Source organism: Orbicella faveolata, unplaced genomic scaffold, assembly GCF_042242905.1.
Source record: "Orbicella faveolata isolate gen_17 unplaced genomic scaffold, um_ofav_v1 contig_46, whole genome shotgun sequence".
In the NCBI taxonomy this organism is placed as follows: domain Eukaryota; kingdom Metazoa; phylum Cnidaria; class Anthozoa; order Scleractinia; family Merulinidae; genus Orbicella; species Orbicella faveolata.
Window position 1 is genome coordinate 7,133,951 of NW_028301576.1, and position 23,550 is coordinate 7,157,500.

The window sequence follows — 23,550 nt, forward strand, 5'->3', positions numbered from 1 at the left end:
CCCGCCTGACGTGGTCAATCCATTGTCAGTTTCTGTATAGTCGAGTGGTAAGAAGAGGCTATTAGACCTCAGACATGTTAATTTCTTTGTAAATAAGTCCAAAATTAAGTTTGAGGATGCCCAGTCCATGCTAAATTTTTTCATCGGCGATTCTCCTTCTAGTTTGTGAGTTTATTCTTTCGATATTAATTCAGGGTATCATTATGTTGAAATCTACCCCTTACATTAGAGATTTCTCGGTTTTTCGTGGGTTTTCAATGGGGTTCGAAAATATTTTAAGTTTTGTCGTTCTGCCTTTTGATCTTTCTACGGGCCCTAACATTTTCACCAAAGTTATGCGTACCCTCGTCAAGCACTGGCGTGGTCAGGCCATCCGCATTGTAATTTATTTAGAGGATGATTTAGGATACTTGCCTTCGACAATCTTTGTTGGTGCATTCTGATTTGATTAGCTCGGGTTTGTTCCAAATAAGGATAAATGTATGTGGATCCCTGTTCAGTTGCTTCGCTGGCTTGGTTTTCATTGGGATTTTGCTCGGGGTTTATTGTCTATTCCTGAAGATAAGATATCAGTTTTGCTTGCGTCCATTAGGGAGGTTTCTAGTTGTCATATAGTTACTGTAAGGCTGCTGGCTCAGGTTACCGGGCGTATCATTACCTCTATGCTTTTTTTTGGCCATATTTGCAACATTATGACGAAAGCACTGCATTCTGTTATTGACAGCAGAGCATATTGAAACGGCAGGGTTTTTCTTACTACTGAAGCTATTCCTAAGTTAAATTATTGATGTTCCAATGCTCGAGCACTTATATAATTTAATTCTAGACCTTTTGTCTATCCAGTTAATAATTCTTATCACATTGTATATTTCGATGCTAGTAAAGTTGCTTGCGCTTCTAATATTTATGTTGAGGTCGCCGGAGGGGTTTCCTGTTGCCCACAAGAATTTTGAAGATCTTGAAATGAAGCAAAGCTCCACTTGGAGGGAATTGAAGTCTGTTAGTTTTGCGTTAAGAAGTTTTACTCCCATTTTGCATAATTCCTCTGCTAAGCTTTATACTGATAATAAAGCCGTAGCGTTCATTACAGATTCTGGGAGCAATAAGCCGCATTTGAATGCTATTGCTAAGGATGTTTTCTGTTTAACTTCTGCTCATAGTATTGGGTTGCCAGTGGAATGGATTCCCGGTAAGCTTAATCAGAAAGCTGATTATTACAGTGAGATCGTTGATTTTGACGACTGGTGTGTTTCCAACGGTTATTTTCGTGAAATTTATTGTCGATGGAGTCCTTTCACCGTAGATTGTTTTGCTAGTTATTGAAATACCAAGTTGCCTAGGTTCTATTCGCGCTTTTACAGTCCTAACACTTTGGGTGTAGATGCTCTTAGTCATAGGTGGGAAGGTGAAAATTGTTGGTTGGTCCCTCCCGTTAGCCTTGTCACCTAAATTATTGAGCATTTCAAATTATGCAAGTGCGTAGGCGCGCTTGTGGTCCCTTGTTGACCATCTGCCATTTTTTGGCCGTGCATTATTAATAAAGATCGTTCTTTCCGTAGTTATATTCTTGACTTCCTTTATGTTGCTAAAGGGAAGCGAGTTTTTGTGCATGGTGCTAATAAGAATTGTATTTTTGGTTCTGATAATTTTAGTTCTCCTGTCCTCTTCTTACGTGTTAATGGAGCCAGTTAAATCACAGGTGGCCCAAGCTCTCAATGTTATCCCTTTTCTTTTTCCCTTTTTTTGCGAACGTTCAGGCTAACATGACATATGGCATGTACTATTACATAACGACGGAATTTGACCACGCGAAATATGACTCCCGCCTTGCAGCATAAAAGTGTTGACAAGCCTGCACGACTCCTGCCGTTCGCGGATGAATAAGTAATAAAGCCTTCATAGTTTAGCTTTAACTAGGATGTCTTTGAGGGACTTTCCCTTGCGATACGAGATGATGGGGGGCTCCTTAAAGATTTTTTTCAGTAGCGGGTGATTATCTATAAGGTGCCATTTCCCCAGTAGTGTGTCTTTTAGGTTAGGCAACGCCGGGTGGTATTGTGTGACAAAGAGCAGTATTTTCTTTTGTGCGGTTTTGTCTTTCTGTGCTAGTGACATTTTTCTATCAGAGAACTTAATCTCTGAAAGGTGTTTTTCTACAATTCTAGCTGGGTAACCTCTATTCTGCAGGCGTGTTTTGAAATTACTCATGTTTTCCTCAAAAATAAGTTGAGAGGAATTTGTTCTCAGAAGCCTTAACGCTTCTCCTTTGATAAAGCCTTTCGTGACGCCTGGTGGGTGACACGAATAGAAATTCATGTATTGAAAGGTCTCTGTAGGTTTGAAATGAGTTCGCACGTCAAGAATAGATTCCTTATTGAATCTGTCACCTTTGTACACTTTCGTGTCCAAGAATGTAGTTTCAGTTTCTGAGATTTCAGCCGTGAATTTTATCGTTGGGTGAAAACTGTTTGCCTTTAGAAGGAAGTCTTCTATTTTATCTCTACTTGTGTTCCACATGGATATGATGTCATCGATGTATCTTTTCCAAAAAATGGGTTTTGTGTAGCTTTGTCTGAGTATTTCTTTTTCTATTTTGGCCATAAATATGTTAGCAAAAGCTACGGCCATTTTCGTTCCCATGGCTGTTCCATGAGTTTGGAGGTAATCTTTTCCATTGAATTGGAACGAGTTTTCTTGTAGAATCAGACTTAGCATTTCTCTTAGGTACCTGCTAGGAATTGGAGGGTTCTCCTGGTAAAATTCTTCGTATGCTTCGCATACAGTGGTAATACCCTCCTCCTGTGGTATGTTCGTGTAGAGACTGGTGACGTCCATAGAGACAAGAATGGTGTTTTTAGGCAGTTTAGTCTTTTCGATGAAGTTAAGAAAGTCTGTTGTATCTTTAAGATACGAGGTTTGCTTTTGTGCTATTGGCTGAATAAGGTGGTCAACAAAAGCTGAGATCCTTTCTGTAGGGCCGTCACACCCTGATATAATTGGTCTACCAACAGGTGTCGGTTTGTGAATCTTTGTAAGTGTGTAAAACACTGGTATTCGTGGAGGGTCGGGCGTTAGGGAGAGCCATTTAGCCGTCATTTCGTCTATGTGGCCTTCTTGTAGTAGTGATCGAATCAATCGGTGAACTTTTTTGGCCGTGGTGTCAACCATAGGTTTGTCTAGGGGCCGGTAGTTGTGTATATCATCAAGTTGGACTTGACCCTCGTTAAGTTTATCTGTTCTGTTCATTATGACGGTTGTGGTACCCTTATCGGCTTTCTTTAGTACAATGTTTTTGTCACGCGATAGTTCTTTGAGAGCATTTCGCTCTCCTTGTGACAGGTTGTCTTTCGGCCTGTTCAATTTGATATTAGCAAGGTCAAATTTGACTTCTTCTAGAAAAGTTTCTAGAGCAACTGAGTGCTGGACTGGTGGGTCCCAGTCTGACTTGACGTGGAAAGGATGAGGTTCTTTGTCGTGACCGTGAAATATGTACTTAAGGCGCATTCTTCTGGCAAAATGACTGAAGTCATTGAGTAGCTGGCGCCTGATAGTGTTTTCTCTTGTCACGGGAGCAGGAATGAATTTCAAACCACGGGATAGCAGGGTAATTTGCTCGTCTGTCAGCTGCGTATTTGACAGGTTTTTGATATGTTGCTTGCGTGACTCAGTGTTGTTTTGAAAGCGTTTTTTCTGTTTGATTCTTCTCCGCTCTAATCTTTTGCGGCTTTTAACCGCTTTGTTATCTGTGTTGTTTCTTTCCCCTTCCTCCCTTATTTCTAAAGGGTCAGATAAGACAACAGGATAAGATTCACTTTTTTTATTCGTTGCTTGTGATCTCATTTGTTCCAGCAATATATCGACCTCTCTGATCTTGGCTTTCAACACTTCGGCTAGCTCGTTGTCTTTCTTATCTTCGTTCGCAATTCTATTTCTAGCCGGCGTTTTGCGGGAAGACTGGTTGGTTTCATGGAAACTTCTGCGAGACTTAGCTTGTTCGAGCTTTCTGTACTTATTCTTAAGCCTTTCTACGCGCCTGTGGTGAAATTTCACTAGGGCCCCTACAAGGGCCTGTTCGGCTTTCTTTCTAATAGAGTTAATGTCTTTCTTAAAGTCCTCGTCGGGCGTGATGTTAGCCCGCGCATTGTATCTCAAGGTCTTGGGGCATGAGCCCTTCGCCAGGTGAGAATTCAGCAGACTGATAGAGTTGTTTGAGCTGTCTATCTTCTCCTGGATGGAGTTTAGCTCTTCTTCGTGCCGTGGTCTTTTTCTATCGGAGCTGCCGGTAGTTTTGGCGGACTTTGGTTGGATTTCTCTTTGGCGCTTTCTACCTCTGTCGTTGCTCGAATTGTGAGAGTGTACAGGCTCTTTGTTTGTTTGCTCGGGCTTCTTTGGCTCGTTCGTTGTTTCTTTCTTGCGCTCTGGTCTTTGAGCGTTTGGGACACTGTCATTGCTAGCACCAACGTCTTCATCTTGATCCTCTGACAGGAGGGCGTCCTCTTCTTCATAAGACATATTAGTGTCCATTCTGGTATCCTCGGTGTTAGGATCTATCTCCTCGGTCGATAAAAGACCGTCAGCAGTGAGTTTGGTTGCTGCCATTTAACAAGAGTATTGCTGAGGCAAGACTGCAGTTTCCATTCTAAGAGAATCTCGTCAGTTGCCACTGATGGTTCTGTGAGCAGTCGGAGTAGATTATGCTGTTTTGAGTTTATATATCCCCTTTGACCGTTATTCGGATCGAAAAATCCCGCCAGTTTTTCTATTGGTTCCTGAAATGAACCAATGAGTTCTCTAGGAGCTCAGCCAATGGCGTGAGGGGATTTTCGATCCAGATGTCAGTTAAGGTCTACGTGTTTCGGTTCTTGAAGAAGGCTTGAAGAGGTGTCATGTTTCGCGAGGTCAAATTCGGTCGTTATGTAATAGTACATGCCATATGTCACGTTAGCCTGAACGTTCGCATGAAAAGGAAAAAAAAAAGAGAACATTGAGAGCTTGGGCCACCTGTGGTTAAATTCAAGCCATTAGTTTGTAGTTTTTGCGTCATGAGCTCTCGGAATTAAAGTGTTTGCCACTTGGCTTTGTGGGTTTATTTCTTTGCCGCTGGGCATTTGCGCACTTGCTTTATTTCTGGTCGCCACTGGGCTTTTTTCACGGCCACTAGTAGCAGTCCGTGTTGAGATTTGTTGCTTGCTGTATTCCCCACTGGACTACCTGCCTATACCTGAGATTATTTTTCTGTTTAATTTGTCATTATTTAAAATTTTTGTTCAATTTTTTTTTCTGCACAAGGTGATATTGTTTTTGCGTGGACTAGTTCCCCCCTACAGAATCCTGAACTCAGAAGACTTGCCAGTCCGCTTCCGACTCGTGCATTGCAATCCTGGGCTCCATGCACCATTGATCAGTATTCTAGGTTCTTTCAGAAATTCAGAGTCTGGGCATCTTACTTTCCTGAGATCATTGCTTTGCCTACAAGGCCGCCAGACGTCGCTCTTTACGTAGAGCATCTTATCGAAAGTGATACAAGTTCCTCTGTACTTCATCATGCTTCTTGTGGTATTTCGTGGGCTAACAAGCTCTATGGTTTTCCTGATCCATGTCAAGATCCTCTGGTAAAGAACATTCTCGAGGCAGGTCTCCAGATTTCCGCTAAACCAGTGGCTAGAAAGGAGCCAGTTACTCCTGAGATGATTTCTTCAATATGTTCAAAGTATGCCTCGCCATCTGCTAACCTGTCTAGTCTCCGAATTGCAGCTTTATTTATATATGGCTTATTGACCAAGTGTGAGGTCAAGATGGCTGCATATTGGCCAAGTTCTTTTTTTGCGTGTTTATGGACCGAGACAGAGTCGAGGTCCATAAACACGCAAGAAAAGAACGAGGCCAATATCCAGCCATCTTGGCCGAACAAACTTGGTCAATAAAGGATTTATTATATGGCTTTCAGGGAAATTTTTCTTGCGGGACACGGCGGGTAGTCCCGAGCGGGCAAGATGGAGCTATCACAGCGCAGGATTTGATTCATCTTGCCCGCTCACGGAGCTAGCCAGATAATAATACTGCTTATTGTGCATTTCTACGCTTTGATGAGCTAGCTAAGTTGCGCTGTTGTGATGTAAATTTCTATAATTTGGATTACGTTAAGATAATTATTACTAACAGTAAGACTGACGCGTACAAGGATGGTTCCTCAGTTCTTTTGGATCGGACAGGTACTGTCACTTGTCCCTATACGTTACAGTTCTCGTTATTTTCATCTCGCTGCTTTGAATTGCAATTCTAGCGATTTTATATTTGGCAATCTTGGTTATCGTAAGTCCACTCTTAGTTATTCTTTAGGTTCGCGACCTATATCCTATACCAGGGTTAGGGAGCTTTTGCTTACTTCCTTAGTTGAACTTGGTTTTCCTAAGTCTAGTTATGGTTTGCCAGCGACTTCGACATGTTAATGAAGTTCTTATTTTTCTTATCTTATCTTATAGCTTAAGATCAGGTGGTGGCTCTGCCGCCGCGAATGCTGGCATCAGCGATCGTTTGTTTAAACGACACGGTCGTTGGAAATCGGATCGTGCAAAGGACGGCTATGTTAAAGACAAAATCAATTTCCTTCTTTCAGTTTCTCGTTCCCTAGGTCTATAATTCTCTTTAAATTGCGCTTTATCTTCGAAATGGGGCAATTTATGTCTGATCAATAAACGAGATGTCCCCTCCTATATGAGTGAGTTAAAAATATTTTGTTTTCGTTTCACTGCAGAGTGATTAGAGAACGACTATATTTTTTCACGTAGTTATTATAAGATAGTTTTGTTCTGGTATGTAGATTCGTTGGTATGCAGGCTACATAATTATACTAAGAGGTTAAAATTTAAGGAGTTTGTCCGTCAGGAGTTATCACTTCGACGGCATCTCCGCTTTTGATCAGTTCATTTTGGAAATTTTGTTTTAGTAAATTTCGAGCAATGCTTGATCCACCGCTGGAGACTGCATCATCCCAACCTCAGTCGACAGACGTTTCTAATTCTGACATGATCTCGCTGATTTCTTCTCTCCTTGATGCGAAGTTGCAGAAAACGTTTGGTGATTTCAAGCGATCATTAGACGAACGCGAGGTTGAGACTCGGCGAGAACTGAAGAAATTGAAAACAGACTCTAAGGCAGCTAGTTCACTTCAGTTTAAAGGTAACCGAATCCAGTTTGAGTTTAATACGCAGCTCCTTGACTGCCTTGATCTGGCTATCTCCAATTTGTCCGACGTAAACCTGCTGGGTGTTCAAGAACATCTCCAAAAGGCCAAGTCTGACTTCGAGAAACGCATTAAGTTCATGATCCGCTTTGCTGACAAAAGTCCCGCTGGCTGGGCTGTAGTTGAGGAAAAGAGTCCGACGGGCTCGCCGAAAATTCTGAAGACGAGAAGAAACTTCGAGCGGCTGAGCGACGTGCGCTTACCAATATTAAACAAGAAGTCTTCCAAACCTCGTGTTTTAAGGATTTCAAGAGCTCCTAAATCCCGAGATTTTCAAGCTACACAACGGTCTGGGTCTTCTGTTTTTACTACATCTCTTCCATTTTCTGCCGCTCACTCTAATTTTCGTCAGCCCTTTCGTGCCGCCCGACAAGTCCAGCCTTCGGACGTGTGCTTTAACTGCAATCAGCGAGGACACTGGGCTAATTCGCCAGCCTGCGCTCTTTTCTACAAGACAAGAGGTAGTTTCACCAACACTGGCACCATTTCAACGTCCACAAAGTCAACCACCGTCTGATTGGGCAAATGTTCCTGGAAGATTGGGTCCAGATAAGTAATCTGACTTTGACTTTGACTTGGATCACATTTCTCTTGATTCTAGCTTTGCTGAATATTTTGAAGGCTCTAGTCAGGTTATTGTTCAGGGTAGGCTTAAATCGAATATTTCTTATTGGTAAAGCATTGGTGCCTCTAAGTTTATTTTAGATACTCTAAGTTTTGGTTATAAGATCCCCTTTTCATGGGAACCTACAAGTGTTATTCTTACTAATAATCGCTCAGCTTTGGGTGAGAGTAATTTTGTAGAATCCGCTATTCAAGAGTTACTTAGTGTTGGCTCTATTGTTTCGTGTACTTACCCGCCTGACGTGGTCAATCCATTGTCAGTTTCTGTATAGTCAAGTGGTAAGAAGAGGCTCATATTAGACCTCAGACATGTTAATTTCTTTGTAAATAAGTCCAAAATTAAGTTTGAGGATGCCCAGTCCATGCTAAATTTTTTCATCGGCGATTCTCCTTCTAGTTTGTGAGTTTATTCTTTCGATATATATTCAGGGTACCATCATGTTGAAATCTACCCCTCACATTAGAGATTTCTCGGTTTTTCGTGGGTTTTCAATGGCGTTCGAAAATATTTTAAGTTTTGTCGTTCTGCCTTTTGATCTTTCTACGGGCCCTAACATTTTCACCAAAGTTATGCGTACCCTCGTCAAGCACTGGCGTGGTCAGGCCATCCGCGTTGTAATTTATTTAGAGGATGATTTAGGGGTATGTGATTCGGATACTTGCCTTCGACAATCTTTGTTGGTGCATTCTGATTTGATTAGTTCGGGGTTCGTTCCAAATAAGGATAAATGTATGTGGATCCCTGTTCAGTTGCTTCGCTGGCTTGGTTTTCATTGGGATTTTGCTCGGGGTTTATTGTCTATTCCTGAAGATAAGATATCAGTTTTCCTTGCGTCCATTAGGAAGGTTTCTAGTTGTCATATAGTTACTGTAAGGCTGCTGGCTCAGGTTACCGGGCGTATCATTACCTCTATGCTTTTTTTTGGCCATATTTGCAACATTATGACGAAAGCACTGCATTCTGTTATTGACAGCAGAGCATATTGAAACGGCAGGGTTTTTCGTACTACTGAAGCTATTTCTAAGTTAAATTATTGATGTTCCAATGCTCGAGCACTTATATAATTAAATTCTAGACCTTTTGTCTATCCAGTTAATGTCCCTTATCACATTGTATATTCCGATGCTAGTAAAGTTGCTTGCGCTTCTAATATTTATGTTGAGGTCACCGGAGGGGTTTCCTGTTGCCCACAAGAATTTTGATGATCTTGAAATGAAGCAAAGCTCCACTTGGAGGGAATTGAAGTCTGTTAGTTTTGCTTTAAGAAGTGTTACTTCCATTTTGCATAATTCCTCTGCTAAGCTTTATACTGATAATAAAGCCGTAGCGTTCATTACAGATTCTGGGTGCAATAAGCCGCATTTGAATGCTATTGCTAAGGATGTTTTCTGTTTTACTTCTGCTCATGGTATTGGGTTGTCAGTGAAATGGATTCCCCGTACACTTAATCAGAAAGCTGATTATTACAGTAAGATCGTTGATTTTGACGACTGGTGTGTTTCCAACGATTATTTTCGTGAAATTTATTGTCGATGGGGTCCTTTCACCGTAGATTGTTTTGCCAGTTATTGAAATACCAAGTTGCCTAGGTTCTATTCGCACTTTTACAGTCCGAACACTTTGGGTGTAGATGCTCTTGGTCATAGGTGGGAAGGTGAAAACTGTTGGTTGGTCCCTCTTGTTAGACTTGTCACCTAAATTATTGAGCATTTCAAATTATGCAAGTGCGTAGGCGCTCTTGTGGTCCCTTATTGGTTATCTGCCATTTTTTGGCCATTTATTATTAATAAAGACCGTTCTTTTCGTAGTTATATTCTCGACTTCCTTTATGTTTGTGGTTCTGCCCTTTGATCTTTCTAAGGGCCCTTACATTTTCACCAAAGTTATGCTTACCCTCATCACGCATTGGCGTAGTCAGGCCATCCGCATTTTAGTTTATTTAGACGATGGTTTAGGGGTATACGGTTCGAAGGATACTTGCCTTAGACAATCTTTGTTGGTGCATTCTGATTTGATTAGCTCGGGGTTCGTTCCAAATAAGGATAAATGTATGTGGATCCTTGTTCACTTGCTTCGCTGGCCTGGTTCTCATTGGGATTTTGCTCGGGGTTTATTGTCTATTCCTGAAGATAAGATATCAGTTTTCCTTGCGTCCATTAGGGAGGTTTCTAGTTGTCGTATAGTTACTGCAAGGATGCTGGCTCAGGTTACCGGGCGTATTATCTGTATGGTTGTTTTTGGCCATATTTGCAAGATTATGACGAAAGCACTGCATTCTGTTATTGACAGCAGAGCATATTGGAACGCCACGGTTTTTGTTACTACTGAAGCTATTTCTGAGTTAAATTATTGATGTTCCAATGCTCGAGCACTTATATAATTAAATTCTAGCCCTTTTGTCTAGCCAGTTAATATCCCTCATCACATTGTATATTCCGACGCTAGTGAAGTTGCTTGCGCTTCTTATATTTATGTTGAGGGGTATCATTTCCTGTAGGTTTTTTTTTGGCCATATTTGCAAGATTATGACGAAAGTACTGCATTCTGTTTTTGACAACAGAGCATATTGGAACGCCAGGGTTTTTCTCACTACTGAAGCTATTTCTGAGTTAAATTATTGATGTTCCAATGCTCGAGCACTTATAGAATTAAATTCTAGACCTTTTGTCTATCCAGTTAATGTTCCTCATCACATTGTATATTCCGACGCTGTTGAAGTTGCTTGCGCTTCTTATACTTATGTTGAGGTCGAGGGGTTTCCTGTTGCCCACAAGAATTTTGATGATCTTGAAATGAAGCAAAGCTCCACTTGGTGAGAGTTGAAGTCTGTTGGTTTGCATTAAAAAGTCTTGCTCCCATTTTGCATAATTCTTCTGTTAAGCTTTATACTGATAATAAAGCCTTAGCGTTCATTACAGATTCTGGGAGCAATAAGCCGCATTTGAATACTGTTGCTAAGGATGTCTTCTGTTTTACTTCTGCTCATGGTATTGGGTTGTCAGTGGAATAGATTCCCTGTACGCTTAATCAGAAAGCTGATTATTACAGTAAGATCGTTGATTTTGACGACTGGTGTGTTTCCAACGATTATATTCGTAAAATTGATTCTCAATGGGGTCATTTCACCATAGATTGTTTTGCAAGTTATGCAAATACCAAGTTGACTAGGTTCTATTCGCGCTTTTACAGTCCTAACACTTTGGGTGTAGATGCTCTTAGTCATAGGTGGGAAGGTGAAAATTGTTGGCTGCCCCCTCCCGTTAGCCTTGTCACCCAAGTTATTGAGCATTTCAAATTATGCAAGTGCGTAGGCGCACTTGTGGTCCCTTATTGGTTATCTGCCATTTTTTTGGCCGTGCATTATTAATAAAGATCGTTTTTTCCGTAGTTATATTCTTGACTTCCTTTATGTTGCTAAAGGGAAGCGAGTTTTTGTGCATGGTGCTAATAAGAATTGCATTTTTGGTTCTGATAATTTTAGTTCTCCTGTCCTTTTCTTACGTGTTAATGGGACCAGTTAAATCACAGGCGGCCCAAGCTCTCAATGTTATCCTTTTTTTTCCGTGACATATGGCATGTACTATTACATAACGACCGAATTTGACCACGCGAAACATGACACCTCCATTTGTCGTTATGTAATAGTACATGCCATATCTCACGTTAGCCTGAACGTTCGCATAAAAAGGAAAAAAAAAAAGAGAACATTGAGAGCTTGGGCTGCCTGTGGTTAAAGTTAAGCCATTAATTTGTAGTTTTTGCGTCATGAGCTCTTGGAATTTAAGCGTTTGCCACTTGGCTTTGTGGGTTTATTTCTTTTGCCGCTGGGCATTTGCGCACTTGCTTTATTTCTGGGCGCCACTGGGCTTTTTTCACGGCCACTAGTAGCAGTCCGTGTTGAGATTTGTTGCTTGCTGTATTCCCTACTGGACTATCTGCCTATACCTGAGATTATTTTTCTGTTTAATTTGTCATTATTTAAAATTCTTGTTCTATTTTTTTTTTCTGCACAAGGGGATATTGTTTTTGCGCGGACTAGTTCCCCCCTACAGAATCCTGACCTCAAAAGACTTGCCAGTCCGTTTCCGACTCGTGCATTGGAATCCTGGGCTCCATGCACTATTGATCAGTATTCTAGGTTCTTTCAGAAATTCAGAGTCTGGGCATCTTACTTTCCTGAGATCACTGCTTTGCCTACAAGGCCGCCAGACGTCGCTCTTTACGTAGAGCATCTTATCGAAAGTGATACAAGTTCCTCCGTACTTCATCATGCTTCTTGTGGTATTTCGTGGGCTACCAAGCTCTATGGTTTTCCTGATCCATGTCACGATCCTCTGGTAAAGAACATTCTCGAGGCAGGTGTCCGGATATCCGCTAAACCAGTGGCTAGAAAGGAGCCAGTTACTCCTGAGATGATTTCTTCAATATGTTCAAAGTATGCCTCGCCATCTGCTAACCTGTCTAGTCTCCGAATTGCAGCTTTATTTATTACTGCTTATTGTGCATTTCTACGCTTTGATGAGCTAGCTAAGTTGCGCTGTTGTGATGTAAATTTCTATAATTTGGATTACGTTAAGATAATTATTACTAACAGTAAGACTGACGCGTACAAGGATGGTTCCTCAGTTCTTTTGGATCGGACAGGTACTGTCACTTGTCCCTATACGTTACAGTTCTCGTTATTTTCATCTCGCTGCTTTGAATTGCAATTCTAGCGATTTTGTATTTGGCAATCTTGTTTATCGTAAGTCCACTCTTAGTTATTCTTTAGGTTCGCGACCTATATCCTATACCAGGGCTAGGGAGCTTTTGCTTAATTCCTTAGTTGAACTTGGTTTTCCTAAGTCTAGTTATGGTTTGCCAGCGACTTCGACATGTTAATGAAGTTCTTATCTTATCTTATCTTATCTTATAGCTTAAGATCAGGTGGTGGCTCTGCCGTCGCGAATGCTGGCATCAGCGATCGTTTGTTTAAACGACACGGTCGTTGGAAATCGGATCGTGCAAAGGACGGCTATGTTAAAGACAACATCAATTCCCTTCTTTCAGTTTCTCGTTCCCTAGGTCTATAATTCTCTTTAAATTGCGCTTTATCTTCGAAATGGGGCAATTTATGTCTGATCAATAAACGAGATGCCCCCTCCTATATGACTGAGTTAGAAATATTTTGTTTTCGTTTCACTGCAGAGTGATTAGAGAACGACTATATTTTTTCACGTAGTTATTATAAGATAGTTTTGTTCTGGTATGTAGATTCGTTGGTATGGAGGCTACGTAATTATACTAAGAGGTTAAAATTTAAGGAGTTTGTCCGTCAGGAGTTGTCACTTCGACGGCATCTCCGCTTTTGATCAGTTCATTTTGGAAATTTTGTTTTAGTAAATTTCGAGCAATGCTTGATCCACCGCTGGAGACTGCATCACCCCAACCTCAGTCGACAGACGTTTCTAATTCTGACATGATCTCGCTGATTTCTTCTCTCCTTGATGCGAGGTTGCAGAAAACGTTTGGTGATTTCAAGCGATCATTAGACGAACGCGAGGTTGAGACTCGGCGAGAACTGAAGAAATTGAAAACAGAGTCTAAGGCAGCTAGTTCACTACAGTTTAAAGGTAACAGAAACCAGTTTGAGTTTAATACGCAGCTCCTTGACTGCCTTGATCTGGCTATCTCCAATTTGTCCGACGTAAACCTGCTGGGTGTTCAAGAACATCTCCAAAAGGCCAAGTCTGACTTCGAGAAACGCATTAAGTTCATGATCCGCTTTGCTGACAAAAGTCCCGCTGGCTGGGCTGTAGTCGAGGAAAAGAGTCTGACGAGCTTGCCGAAAATTCTGAAGACGAGAAGAAACTTCGAGCGGCTGAGCGACGTGCGCTTACCAATATTAAACAAGAAGTCTTCCAAACCTCGTGTTTCAAGGATTTCAAGAGCTCCTAAATCCCGAGATTTTCAAGCTACACAACGGTCTGGGTCTTCTGTTTTCACTACATCTCTTCCATTTTCTGCCGCTCACTCTAATTTTCGTCAGCCCTTTCGTGCCGCCCGACAAGTCCAGCCTTCGGACGTGTGCTTTAACTGCAATCAGCGAGGACACTGGGCTAATTCGCCAGCCTACCCTCTTTTCTACAAGACAAGAGGTAGTTTCACCAACACTGGCGCCATTTCAACGTCCACAAAGTCAACCACCGTCTGATTGGGCAAATGTTCCTGGAAGATTGGGTCCAGATAAGTAATCTGACTTTGACTTTGACTTGGATCACATTTCTCTTGATTCTAGCTTTGCTGAATATTTTGAAGGCTCTAGTCAGGTTATTGTTCAGGGTAGGCTTAAATCGAATATTTCTTATTGGTAAAGCATTGGTGCCTCTAAGTTTATTTTAGATACTCTAAGTTTTGGTTATAAGATCCCCTTTTCATGGGAACCTACAAGTGTTATTCTTACTAATAATCGCTCAGCTTTGGGTGAGAGTAATTTTGTAGAATCCGCTATTCAAGAGTTACTTAGTGTTGGCTCTATTGTTTCGTGTACTTACCCGCCTGACGTGGTCAATCCATTGTCAGTTTCTGTATAGTCAAGTGGTAAGAAGAGGCTCATATTAGACCTCAGACATGTTAATTTCTTTGTAAATAAGTCCAAAATTAAGTTTGAGGATGCCCAGTCCATGCTAAATTTTTTCATCGGCGATTCTCCTTCTAGTTTGTGAGTTTATTCTTTCGATATTAATTCAGGGTACCATCATGTTGAAATCTACCCCTCACATTAGAGATTTCTCGGTTTTTCGTGGGTTTTCAATGGCGTTCGAAAATATTTTAAGTTTTGTCGTTCTGCCTTTTGATCTTTCTACGGGCCCTAACATTTTCACCAAAGTTATGCGTACCCTCGTCAAGCACTGGCGTGGTCAGGCCATCCGCGTTGTAATTTATTTAGAGGATGATTTAGGGGTATGTGATTCGGATACTTGCCTTCGACAATCTTTGTTGGTGCATTCTGATTTGATTAGTTCGGGGTTCGTTCCAAATAAGGATAAATGTATGTGGATCCCTGTTCAGTTGCTTCGCTGGCTTGGTTTTCATTGGGATTTTGCAGGGGTTTATTGTCTATTCCTGAAGATAAGATATCAGTTTTCCTTGCGTCCATTAGGAAGGTTTCTAGTTGTCATATAGTTATTGTAAGGCTGCTGGCTCAGGTTACCGGGCGATCATTACCTCTATGCTCTTTTTTTGGCCATATTTGCAACATTATGACGAAAGCACTGCATTCTGTTATTGACAGCAGAGCGTATTGAAACGGCAGGGTTTTTCGTACTACTGAAGCTATTTCTAAGTTAAATTATTGATGTTCCAATGCTCGAGCACTTATATAATTAAATTCTAGACCTTTTGTCTATCCAGTTAATATCCCTCATCACACTGTATATTCCGATGCTAGTAAAGTTGCTTGCGCTTCTATTATTTATGTTGAGGTCGCCGGAGGGGTTTCCTGTTGCCCACAAGAATTTTGACGATCTTGAAATGAAGGAAAGCTCCACTTGGAGGAAATTGAAGTCTGTTAGTTTTGCTTTAAGAAGTTTTACTCCCATTTTGCATAATTCCTCTGCTAAGCTTTATACTGATGATAAAGCCGTAGCGTTCATTACAGATTCTGTGAGCAATAAGCCGCATTTGAATGCTATTGCTAAGGATGTTTTCTGTTTTACTTCTGTTCATGGTATTGGGTTGTCAGTGGAATGGATTCCCGGTACGCTTAATCAGAAAGCTGATTATTACAGCAAGATCGTTGATTTTGACGACTGGTGTGTTTCCAACGATTATTTTCGTGAAATTTATTGTCGATGGGGTCCTTTCACCGTAGATTGTTTTGCTAGTTATTGAAATACCAAGTTGCCTGGGTTCTATTCGCGCTTTTACAGTCCTAACACTTTGGATGTAGATGCTCTAAGTCATAGGTGGGAAGGTGAAAACTGTTGGCTGCTCCCTTCCGTTAGCCTTGTCACCTAAGTTATTGAGCATTTCAAATTATGTAAGTGCTAGGCGCTCTTGTGGTCGCTTATTGACCATCTGCCATTTTTTGGCCATGCATTATTAATAAAGATCGTTCTTTCCGTAGTTATATTCTTGACTACCTCTATGTTTGTCGTTCTGTTCTTTGGTCTTTCTAAGGGCCCTTACATTTTCACCAAAGTTATGCTTACCCTCATCAAGCATTGGTGTAGTCAGGCCATCCGCATTTTAGTTTATTTAAACGATGGTTTAGGGGTATGCGGTTCAAAGAATACTCGCCTTCGACAATCTTTGTTGGTGTACTCTGATTTGATTAGCTCGGGGTTCGTTCCAAATAAGGATAAATGCATGTGGATCCCGGTTCAGTTGCTTCGCTGACTTGGTTTTCATTGGTATTTTGCCCGGGGTTTATTGTCTATTCCTGAAGATAAGATATCAGTTTTCCTTGCGTTCATTAGGGAGGTTTCTAGTTGTCGTAAAATTACTGCAGGGCTGCTGGGTCAAGTTACCGGGCGTATTATTTCCTGTACGTTTCTTTTTGCCCATATTTGCAAGATTATGACGAAAGTACTGCATTCTGTTATTGACAGCAGAGCATATTGGAACGCTAGGGTTTTTCTTACTACTGAAGCTATTTCTGAGTTAAATTATTGATGTTCCAATGCTCGAGCACTTAATTCTGGACCGTTTGTCTATCTAGTTAACATCTCTCATCACATTGTATATCCCGATGCTAGTGAAGTTGCTTGCGCTTCTAATATTTATGTTGAGGTCGCCGGAGGCGTTTCCTGTTGCCCAGAAGAATTTTGACGATCTTGAAATGAAGCAAAACTCCACTTGAAGGGAGTTGAAGTCTGTTGGTTTTGCATTAAAAAGTTTTGCTCCCATTTTGCATAATTCCCCTGTTAAGCTTTATACTGATAATAAAGCCGTGGCGCTCATTACAGATTCTTGGAGCAATAAGCGCATTTGAATGCTATTACTAAGGATATTTACTGTTTTACTTCTGCTCATGGTATTGGGTTGTCAGTGAAATGGATTCCCGGTACGCTTAATCAGAAAGCTGATTATTACAGTAAGATCGTTGATTTTGACGACTGGTGTGTTTCCAACGATTATTTTCGTGAAATTTATTGTCGATGGGGTCCTTTCACCGTAGATTGTTGTCCAAGTTATGCAAATACCAAGTTGACTAGGTTCTATTCGCGCTTTTACAGTCCTAACACTTTGGGTGTAGATGCTCTTAGTCATAGGTGGGAAGGTGAAAACTGTTGGCTACTCTCTCCCGTTAGCCTTGTCACCCAAGTTATTGAGCATTTCAAATTATGCAAGTGCGTAGGCGCTCTTGTGGTCCCTTATTGGCTATCTGCCATTTTTTGGCCATTCATTATTATTAAAGACCGTTCTTTTCGTAGTTATATTCTTGACTTCCTTTATGTTTCTGGTTCTGCCCTTTGGTCTTTCTACGGGCCCGTCATTTTCACCAAAGTTATGCTTACCCTCATCAAGCATTGGCGTAGTCAGACCATCCGCATTTTAGTTTATTTATACGATGGTTTAGGGGTATACGGTTCGAAGGATACTTGTCTTTGACGATTTTTGTTGGTGCATTCTGATTTGATTAGCTCGGGGTTCGTTCCAAATAAGGATAAATGTATGTGGATCCTTGTTCACTTGCTTCGCTGGCTCGCTTTTCATTGGGATTTTGCCCGGGGTTTATTGTCTATTCCTGAAGATAAGATATCAGTTTTCCTTGCGTCCATTAGGGAGGTTTCTAGTTGTCGTATAGTTACTGCAAGGATGCTGGCTCAGGTTACCGGGCGTATTATCTGTATGGTTGTTTTTGGCCATATTTGCAAGATTATGACGAAAGTACTGCATTCTGTTATTGACAGCAGAGCATATTGGAACGCTAGGGTTTTTCTTACTACTGAAGCTATTTCTGAGTTAACTTATTGATGTTCGAATGCTCGAGCACTTAATTCTAGACCTTTTGTCTATCCAGTTAATATCCCTCATCACATTGTATATCCCGATGCTAGTGAAGTTGCTTGCGCTTCTAATATTTATGTTGAGGTCGCCGGAGGCGTTTCCTGTTGCCCAGAAGAATTTTGACGATCTTGAAATGAAGCAAAACTCCACTTGAAGGGAGTTGAAGTCTGTTGGTTTTGCATTAAAAAGTTTTGCTCCCATTTTGTATAATTCCTCTGTTAAGCTTTATACTGATAATAAAGCCGTAGCGTTCATTACAGATTCTGTGAGCAATAAGCCGCATTTGAATGCTATTGCTAAGGATGTTTTCTGTTTTACTTCTGTTCATGGTATTGGGTTGTCAGTGGAATGGATTCCCGGTACGCTTAATCAGAAAGCTGATTATTACAGCAAAATCGTTGATTTTGACGACTGGTGTGTTTCCAACGATTATTTTCGTGAAATTTATTGTCGATGGGGTCCTTTCACCGTAGATTGTTTTGCTAGTTATTGAAATACCAAGTTGCCTAGGTTCCATTCGCGCTTTTACAGTCCTAACACTTTGGTTGTAGATGCTCTTAGTCATAGGTGGGAAGGTGAAAATTGTTGGCTGCTCCCTCCCGTTAGCCTTGTCACCCAAGTTATTGAGTATTTCAAATTATGCAAGTGCGTAGGCGCTCTTGTGGTCCCTTATTGGTTATCTACCATTTTTTGGCCGTGCATTATTAATAAAGATCGTTCTTTCCGTAGTTATATTCTTGACTTCCTTTATGTTGCTAAAGGGAAGCGAGTTTTTGTGCATGGTGCTAATAAGAATTGCATTTTTGGTTCTGATAATTTTAGTTCTCCTGTCCTTTTCTTACGTGTTAATGGAGCCAGTTAAATGAGAGGCGGCCCAAGCTCTCAATGTTATCCTTTTTTTTCCTTTTTATGCGAACGTTCGGGCTAACGTGACATGTGGCATGTACTATTACATAACGACCGAATATGACCACGCGAAACATGACACCTCCATATGCTGCAAGGCGGGAGTCATGTTTCGCGTGGTCAAATTCGGTCGTTATGTGATAGTACATGCCATATGTCACGTTAGCCTGAACGTTCGCATAAAAAGGAAAAAAAAAAAAAAGAGAACATTGAGAGCTTGGGCCGCCTGTGGTTAAATTTAAGGCATTAGTCTGTAGTTTTTGCGTCATGAGCTCTCGGAATTAAAGTGTTTGCCACTTGGCTTTGTGGGTTTGTTTCTTTTGCCGCTGGGCATTTGCGCACTTGCTTTATTTCTGGTCGCCACTGGGCTTTTTTCACGGCCACTAGTAGCAGTCAGTGTTGAGATTTGTTGCTTGCTGTATTCCCCACTGGACTATCTGCCTATACCTGAGACTATCTTTCTGTTTAATTTGTCATTATTTAAAATTCTTGTTCTATTTTTTTTTCTGCACAAGGGGATATTGTTTTTGAGCGGACTAGTTCCCCCCTACAGAATCCTGAACTCAGAAGACTTGCCAGTCCGTTTCCGACTTGTGCATGGCAATCCTGAACTCCATGAACCATCGATCAGTATTCTAGGTTCTTTAAAAAATTCAGAGTCTGGGAATCTTACTTTCCTGAGATCACTGCTTTGCCTACAAGGCCGCCAGACGTCGCTCTTTACGTAGAGCATCTTATCGAAAGTGATACAAGTTCCTCCGTACTTCATCATGCTTCTTGTGGTATTTCGTGGGCTAACAAGCTCTATGGTTTTCCTGATCCATGTCACGATCCTTTGGTAAAGAACATTCTCGAGGCAGGTGTCCTGATTTCCGCTAAACCAGTGGCTAGAAAGGAGCCAGTTGCTCCTGAGATGATTTCTTCAATATGTTCAAAGTATGCCTCGCCATCTGCTAACCTGTCTAGTCTCCGAATTGCAGCTTTATTTATTACTGCTTATTGTGCATTTCTACGCTTTGATGAGGTAGCTAAGTTGCGCTGTTGTGATGTAAATTTCTATAATTTGGATTACGTTAAGATAATTATTACTAACAGTAAGACTGACGCGTACAAGGATGGTTCCTCAGTTCTTTTGGATCGGACAGGTACTGTCACTTGTCCCTATACGTTACAGTTCTCGTTATTTTCATCTCGCTGCTTTGAATTGCAATTCTAGCGATTTTGTATTTGGCAATCTTGTTTATCGTAAGTCCACTCTTAGTTATTCTTTAGGTTCGCGACCTATATCCTATACCAGGGCTAGGGAGCTTTTGCTTAATTCCTTAGTTGAACTTGGTTTTCCTAAGTCTAGTTATGGTTTGCCAGCGACTTCGACATGTTAATGAAGTTCTTATTTTTCTTATCTTATCTTATAGCTTAAGATCAGGTGGTGGCTCTGCCGCCGCGAATGCTGGCATCAGCGATCGTTTGTTTAAACGACACGGTCGTTGGAAATCGGATCGTGCAAAGGACGGCTATGTTAAAGACAACATCAATTCCCTTCTTTCAGTTTCTCGTTCCCTAGGTCTATAATTCTCTTTAAATTGCGCTTTATCTTCGAAATGGGCAATTTATGTCTGATCAATAAACGAGATGCCCCCTCTTATATGACTGAGTTAGAAAATATTTTGTTTTCGTTTCAGTGCAGAGTGATTAGACAACGACTATATTTTTTCACGTAGTTATTATAAGATAGTTTTGTTCTGGTATGTAGATTCGTTGGTATGGAGGCTACGTAATTATACTAAGAGGTTAAAATTTAAGGAGTTTGTCCGTCAGGAGTTGTTACTTCGACGGCATCTCCGCTTTTGATCAGTTCATTTTGGAAATCATGTTTTGTTTTAGTAAATTTCCGTGTTTTTGTTTACTACGTTTATTGTGCTAATAACTACCCTAGTGTAATCTATGTCTGATCAATAAACGAGATGCCCCCTCCTATATGACTGATGTTTTCTTACTTATACTAAGTTAGAAATCATTTTGTTTTCGTTTCACTGCAGAGTGATTAGACAACAAGTCCTTATTTAAGAAGGGTTCAAAGTCGAACGGGGAAGGCGTGGGGGGGGGGGGGGGAGTGGTCAATCTTTGTACCTTAAAGAGCAAACAGATCATTATCGTGAATGCTTTTGCATGATAAAGCAACATACTTCATAGGGAGTGTACTAATCCTGTCCGATGCGACCTTTTGCAAGTTACAAGCTGTATTCAATGAGGGTCTGAATGAGGTTAACCGACTAGCGACAAAGGGCGAAAAATATTACTGACTACTGACAAAACGAGGAAAAAAGTACCGACTAGCGACAAAAAAATAACTGAGATTTACCGACAACCGACAAAGTAATGAAATTTCAACCGACCGCCGACACGAGGACCCATCCCCGCCCCTCCCATTTAGACCCTCTTTAATTTCACCACAGTTTTTAAAAAGTCGCTCTGTCAAGGTTAAATAGGTGCTTAATACTTTTAAAATTAATGCACGGTAATAGAATGTTAAGTTTCAATGTTCAAGAAAAACAAAACATGTCCAAGGGAAACAAAACACAATCAAGGTATCTGTTGTCGGCAAATAAACTGTCCGATGTGTCACAATTTCGAAACAGTCACCCCTCTTGTGCAAAGAATCTCAGTCGTTGGTTATCAATACTGTCAATAGCGTCCTTCAGTCGTAGATTGCTGTTGAGGTGACATTTCAAGACAACATGTCAATGTTTTCATGATCAATATTCGAGCGAATGACCTCTTAACCAAGATATAAAGTAATATAGGTCCATTGCGAGTTAAGTTGTTTTTCTTTCAATTGAATACTTCAATCTTAATTAATAAATCTCAACAAGAGATATTCTTTTAATCTCAATTGATATTTTCCCTTGGTATCAAAAGTGTACACGGTCAATTCCTTTTGATGGTCGAGATCCAGCTATCGCTAACAAATCTGGTGAATAGGCAACAAAACGGAATGATAAAATAGTAAAAAAGTCAGTGTCAAGGACATGTAAATAAGATGCTCCGACTTCCTTGAGCGATACAGTGCTTATCAAACCATCCGTAGTAGAGGCGGATGGCGGGGGCTGACCTGAAAGAAAATCAGCCTAATTGAACATTTTCGGGCCCTTTAGATCTCAATTTTTCCCATGCAAACTGTTGGGTGTTTAGCTAACAGAATCGATTAACCGATCTTATATTGCTTCTTAATACGATCTACCTCAGCGGAGGTTTGTTTGTTCTTAGAACTTCCATGGAAACTTAACTGCTCCCCTTGAAATACCGGTTATATGAAGTTATTCTTATACAACTAAGTCCATCCAATATCATAGTTTCTTGACCAACCTGATCTCAACTGACCATAGCTAAAACAAATATACCTGATATCAGTATGCAATGCTTTTTAGAATCAGGTCAGCTATCGAACAAATTCCTGTCATATTTTATGAATTATATAATGCAAATAAAATCAAATGAACCATGTATAAAAGAAAGCTCTAGCTCTGTAACATTTTAAAGTTATTCATCTGAAAGAAATAACTGGACAGAGAGCGGATAAATGGATTTTACATATACTTTTCTAGTAAGGAATATTACTACTAAGGTTATTGCAATCTTAGATTTTATGATTCTCAAAGTTTAACTTTAAAAGGTCTAATCTTTTGTGTTTTGCCCTCGTTAGGTTTCTCTCTTTTTCGTTAAACGTGCTCTTTATTGTATATTATAGAGCATGTTACCTTGTTTGAGAGCTTTAAAAACACCCAATGTTTGCTGCTTGAAGGAAATGCCACATTGAAACGGTTTCAGCCGAAGGGTAGTTACAGACAGGGTTTTTGGGCGTTTAAGAACGTATATTAAAGGACTGCGAGACATCAAAGATCTTTATTTCTTGCGAAATTTTAACAACGGCGCAGTTTCCCGATTTACTCATCACTCAATGGCCATGTTATAATTGAAGATACATTTTATTTCCGCTATTTGGAACGCTCTGGGGAAACGAAATATAGTTCGAAATAGCGGGAATTCGAAATAAGCGAGTTCGAATTAGCTGGATCTAATTGTATCATTTCTTCATCCCTATGTAGGCTGCTGCTGTGTGCTTACTGGTCCCTGTGGAAACTACAACTCTAGGGAGCCTTCAGTCACTTTTAAGAAAAAAAAGCGACGACTGTCCCGGTAATCTTTTACAGATTCACTTTGATGGAAATAGAACCGAGGCAAAATGCAATGGACAATCCACAAAGACCTTAACAACTAGTAAGTCTTAGTAAAAACTTCACTAGTGTTATTGCCCTAAGGTCCCAAATTTACGAACTGATCATTAATTTCTGATACAGAAGCCCATTATATGCGGTTTCTCGAAAGGCGAGAAACCGCGCGGAAACGTGCACAAACTATTATAAAAATGGCTTTAGCTATAGTAGCGTCATTCTTTGGACTAGATCTTACATTGTAAATTTTCAATTCGTATTTTGTAATTATTCTTTATTGTTTATTTGCACACGATCCCACAAGCTGCAAGCTCAATTGCTTATTGTGTTTAAATAAAGGTTACTTACTTACTTACTTACTTACTTACTTACTTACTTACCGTCTTACTTGTGAGTTAAGGGAAGCAGAGTCTCTGAGGTAGTTTAAATGCCTACTCAAATGAGATGTATAGGCACGGCATTCGTGGAAAGCAGCTTTTTTATTTTATCATTTTTATGATATTAGATATTAGGAATTGAAAACATTTGTAGTTTTAGCTGACGAGTTTTTT

The 23,550-nt window shown here is 40.5% G+C and overlaps 2 protein-coding genes and 2 pseudogenes across 2 annotated transcripts; 2 read left to right on the top strand and 2 right to left on the bottom strand.

Moving 5' to 3' along the window:
- Nucleotides 1-1,689: 1,689 nt before the first annotated feature.
- Nucleotides 1,690-3,626, bottom strand: LOC149098184 (uncharacterized). Its single transcript, XM_089278056.1, has one exon. It carries the CDS (start codon nt 3,502-3,504, stop codon nt 1,897-1,899), a length of 1,608 nt encoding a protein of 535 aa, XP_089134182.1. The 5' UTR covers nt 3,505-3,626; the 3' UTR covers nt 1,690-1,896.
- LOC149098185 (uncharacterized) lies at nt 3,527-4,977 on the bottom strand. The gene is made up of 2 exons (XM_089276653.1): nt 3,660-4,977; nt 3,527-3,624 (listed from the first exon to the last, which is right to left on the bottom strand). Exons 1-2 carry the CDS (start codon nt 4,597-4,599, stop codon nt 3,527-3,529), a joined length of 1,038 nt encoding a protein of 345 aa, XP_089132779.1. The 5' UTR covers nt 4,600-4,977.
- Nucleotides 4,978-6,959: 1,982 nt separating this feature from the next.
- On the top strand, nt 6,960-7,760 carry LOC149098186 (uncharacterized; annotated as a pseudogene).
- Nucleotides 7,761-13,260: 5,500 nt separating this feature from the next.
- Nucleotides 13,261-14,061, top strand: LOC149098187 (uncharacterized; annotated as a pseudogene).
- Nucleotides 14,062-23,550: the final 9,489 nt, after the last annotated feature.